This window comes from Solanum stenotomum, chromosome 3 (genome assembly GCF_019186545.1).
Source record: "Solanum stenotomum isolate F172 chromosome 3, ASM1918654v1, whole genome shotgun sequence".
Taxonomy (NCBI): domain Eukaryota; kingdom Viridiplantae; phylum Streptophyta; class Magnoliopsida; order Solanales; family Solanaceae; genus Solanum; species Solanum stenotomum.
Genome location: NC_064284.1, coordinates 2226345 through 2231173, shown reverse-complemented (window position 1 = coordinate 2231173; position 4829 = coordinate 2226345). Strand labels below are relative to the sequence as shown.

At 37.2% G+C, this 4829-nt stretch overlaps 1 protein-coding gene across 1 annotated transcript; it reads left to right on the top strand.

Moving 5' to 3' along the window:
* Nucleotides 1–457: 457 nt before the first annotated feature.
* Nucleotides 458–4827, top strand: LOC125857720 (uncharacterized; the record flags this gene model as incomplete). The annotated part of the gene is made up of 5 exons (XM_049537335.1): nucleotides 458–664; nucleotides 1013–1829; nucleotides 1949–2054; nucleotides 4213–4412; nucleotides 4662–4827. Coding segments are annotated over exons 2-5 (1167 nt in total), but the record flags the coding sequence as incomplete, so codon positions are not given.
* Nucleotides 4828–4829: the final 2 nt, after the last annotated feature.

The window sequence follows — 4829 nt, the reverse complement described above, 5'->3', positions numbered from 1 at the left end:
TCAATGTATTTGCATCTATGAATATGAATGTTAAATTTGACTGAGCATAAACAATTTTGATGATAAAAAAAGTGTTGGTTCTTATTGTGATAGATTAGTAGAATGGTAAAGTTTCAGTTGCAAGGGTCAATTCATCATTTGGTAAATCCTTCTATTTAGAGGTGTAATTTTTTAATTTTATTTCTACGAGCATCTCTAGAAGAAGAAGCACAGAAAACGGTAAGATGTTAATGAATTTTTTCTCGATTATTGAAATATTGAAGTAAAAAATATTACTTTTTTGTAAAGTTGTTGATTAACTACTTACCAAATTTTTAGTTGAGAGGTAATTGCTACCAAATACAATGTTAGCTATGAATTTTTTAAAAAAGAATTGTTTTTTAAGAATAGAAGTATGAATGATAAATAGATCGTATAAGTTAGGTAGAGCATGTTATTTTTTTTCTTAAAAAAATGATGTAGCGCAGTATATTTGTATTTTATAGGAGAGATAATTTAGTAAAGTAAAATAATGGGGAAAGGAGCAATTTTGAAATTGAAAAAAAAAACAAGAGTGGTCTCTTATTCCGGAAACGCAAGGTGGGAAATCTTTACAAGACTCGTCTCTTTTTCCTTATCAGAATCAGAAGAAGAAAGAAGAAGATACTTTTTATTCGTCTCTCAGGTATGGTGTTCCTCTTACAATCAATCTATAATGCTTATGTTTGTTTATTCGAGAGGCCGATCCGCCCACCCTCATGATGGATGGATGGGTCAAACCTGTTTTTTTTTTTTCCATAAAAACAAACCAGATCTTTTCCGTTTTCCCTTTTTGAGTTTTGACCAATTGATGAAAATCAACATTAGGGTAAGAAAAGGGAGTTTGATTGAATTATGCTGGAATATTCTGTCTTGTTAGCTAGCATGTGTATTTGTGAACAAGGTTCACGCACGCGTTTACTTTGACCTTTTCCGTATTACATTGGGTCTTGTCTTCTAATTACGTAATTAATCTCGTGCGTTTTTGTGACAGCACAAAATTTGACAGCTATATAGTCTTTGCGTGTGTGGCTGTCATTATAGTTCATCTATATTGGCAGCCCAATTTCTGAGGTGTGTCTTGTTTCTCTTCACCGGCAAAACAAATATATCATCATGGCTTACTTGTCTGGAATCCTCCAAAGACCTATAGTTGCAGCATCTGCAGTTGCTATAGCTTCTGTATCTACTGATCTTCATGAAAAATTCTGGCCATCTAAGTCATTACACAACAACAACAACAACAATTCCCAAGAAAAGGAAAAGATAACATCTCACATATCTCTTTCTAAGCTACCCCATTTCTCCTCCTACCTCACCACAATACCTGTTCCTCTGCCTATTCTAAATAACACCACTTTTACTTCTCTTTCAATCCTTCCTTTTCCTACTTCTTCTCTGTTGCTCAACTCTTATCAATCAGCAGCATTGCCCAACTCTGCTAATCCCTCCACATATACATATACACTTCCTTCTTCACCTTCCGAGGTGTTGTATACATGGCACTTACCTGAGCCAAATGCATCACGGAATTCTGATTCTTCACCACTAAAGTCTACCACTCTGGTAGTATTGTTGGGATGGTTAGGTGCAAAGCAAAAGCATCTAAAGAGATATGCAGAGTGGTATGCATCAAGAGGATATCATGTCATTACATTTACTTTCCCAATGTCTGAGATTCTAAGCTATCAAGTTGGGGGAAAGGCAGAGCAAGATATTGAAATGCTTGTGAATCATCTAGCTGATTGGTTGGAAGAAGAGCATGGAAAGAACTTGGTCTTCCACACTTTCAGCAATACTGGATGGTTAACGTGAGTTCTTGATGATACTCATTAGTCTAAGAAGAGAACAGAAACATAACTATTTACATTTTCCTTAATACTAGCTTGATAATTATTGATTGACTTCTTTTATTCTCTTGGCCTTACAGTTATGGTGTCATTTTGGAAAAGTTTCAGAAACAAGATCATGCTTTAATGAGAAGGATTAAGGGTTGTATTGTTGATTCTGCCCCTGTCGCAGCTCCCGATCCACAGGTATTGCTGACTCAAAAATTGTGATGTTAAGATATCATTTTTATGTGCAAGTGTCAGAGGAGTGTTTCTTGGAGAGTAGTCTTATTTCTGAAAGTTAATGCAGAGCACTTGTTTAGAGCTATACATTTCTATTGAAATCCAACCTTTTTCATGCTTTTATTGGACAACTATTACAAGTGTCGTATATAGTCAGGTTTTAGCCATTCAGAATTGCACAGTTGTTTGGATTCTAATCAGGACCTGCTGTTCTCGTATTTTCATCCTGTTGCTTTCTTTTATCTTAGGGCCTTAACCATGCAACCTGCTTTTCGAAAACTATTCTTATGCTTGATAACGTGAAAGAATCTTGAGAGTTTAGCTCTCTCTGACAACTTTTTAACAGGAAGCATTCTATGCAACTTTTGTTTCACGGTTCAAGCTTTAAGCCTACTTATTCTGGCTGAGAATAAGCCATCGAGGAATTTCCCCTTGGAGCTACTAAACTGCACACGTCCCTGCGACTACTGGATCTCTCCAGTAACAACTTTGGAGGAATGCTTCCATGAGGCTTCGACAGGCTAGAAAGTCTCACATCCTTTTCAGCAATAACAACTTTACTGGAAATATACTGCCTCAAAGAGGAAACTTGACGAACTTGGAAGATTTGTACCTAATCCATAACATGCTCTCCGGAAGAATTCCAGTGGAAATAGGAAAGCTTCGGAGGCTGTGTGAACTACCTCTATGGAAACCAGTTGTCAGTAACTACCCCAAGAGAATTGACAAATTGCTTAGTACGCATTGATTTCTTGGCTAATCAATTTTCAGGCTCTATTTCTGATGCCATTGGTAGGCTTAAGAATCTTGTTATCTTTAGCTAACTCAGAATGAGTTGTCTGGTCCAGTCCCATCAAGCTTAGGCTACTGCAGGAAGCATGAAAAACTGGCCTTTGCTGATAACAAACTTTCAGGATAATTGCCACCAACTTTAAGATTTTGAATATCTTTCCCTTCTGAAAAATCTCAGCAAAGTTAACTTTTCTCACAATAAGTTCAGTGGAAACATTTCTCCGCTAGCTGGTTCAAATTCTCTGACAGTTGACATGACAAACAACAGCTTCTCTGGTCCTATCCCATCTGAGCTAGTGGTGTCCAAAAATCTGACCCATCTTCGCCTTTCTAACAATTTTTTCACTGGAAAAACCCCTTCTGAATTTGGACAACTTGAAGATCTCGGATGTCTTGATTTATTGTTCAAAAATTTGACTGGAGATCTAGCACCTTCCCTTGCTGGCCTGAAAACCTTGGCCGTTTTCTTCTTATATCTAATCAATTTTCGGGGAAAATTTCCACATGGTTTGTGGAGGAATGGAAGGTCTTGGTGAGTTAGATCTTTCATTCAACAACTTCACTGGAACAGTTCCAGCAGAACTTGGAAACTCTCCAAAATAACTCAAACTTTTTCTCAGTTACAACAGATTATTAGGTGCCATACCACCAGAATCAGGAAATCTCACAAGTTTAAATGTCTTGAATCTTCAATGAAACAATCTTTTTGGCTCCATTCCTTCAACTCTTCAAAAATACCAGAAGCTCTATGAGCTGAGGCTCTCTGAGAATAATATAAATGGTTCAATCCCTTACGAAATTGGCTCTTTATTCGAATTACAGGTGATATTAGACCTGAGCAAAAATCATTCTATTTTATGTGCAAGTGTCAGAATAGTGTATCTTCAAGCATAGTCTTATCTCCAAAGGTTAATGCAGTGCAATTGTTAAGAGCCATACATTTCTATTGAAATCCAACTGTGTCATGCTTTTATTGGATAAGTATTACAAGTGTCATATATAGTCCGGGCTTAGCCATTTAGGAATTGCTCAGTTGCTTGTACTCTTATCAGGACCTGCTGTTCTCTTATTTCGATCATGTTGCCTTCTTCTATTTAGGCCTTAGACATGCAGCCTGCTTTTCAAAATATATTCTTATAGTTGATAATGTGGAAGTTGTTCATTCTTGATTTAGTCTTCAAGGGAAGGTGGATGGCCTGGGGGTCAGCTGTGGACATTAGGAGGAGGGAGGGGAAGCTAGTACTTGTTTAGTTGCATATAATAAATGTTAATCTGTGCTTTGGTAAGGTTAAACTAATTTTGTCAAGTTCCCTTCTTTGTTTGTATCAAGGTCTGGGCTTCTGGATTCTCTGCTGCCTTTTTAAAGAAGAATAGTGTTGCAACAAAACGCATCATGACTTTAAACGACAGAGATGTGACAATAGAAGCCAAAACTTCTGTTGAAACTAAGCCTGCAGTAACTGAAGCAGCGTTGCTATTAGTACTGGAAAAGTTCTTTGAGGTGGTTTTGAACCTTCCCACCGTTAATAGGTAAGGAGATGTCTTCCAGAATCACCTTTTCTGCAAATGTTTATCAGCCTGCATTATTTTTAACAGAAGTACCAATATTAAATCTACTTTTTGTCTTTGTACTCTACTCAACGTGCGAAGTAGACCTTGTCGATATCATGTCCATTCACCAATGGATTGTAATTACATTTTCAAGTCATTAGTGTGTATAGCAAGTGCCAAAAATAGTTTCGTGTTTGTACTTTCATTGATGGTTGGATGAAATTGCAGGAGGCTTTCTGACGTTCTAGATCTATTGACATCCCGGCAACCAAGTTGCCCTCAATTATACATATACAGCAGTGCCGACAGAGTCATTCCTGCAGTTTCGGTTGAGTCCTTTGTAGAAGAGCAACGAAGAATTGGTCGCGATGTTAGAGCTTGCAACTTCGTTTCTAC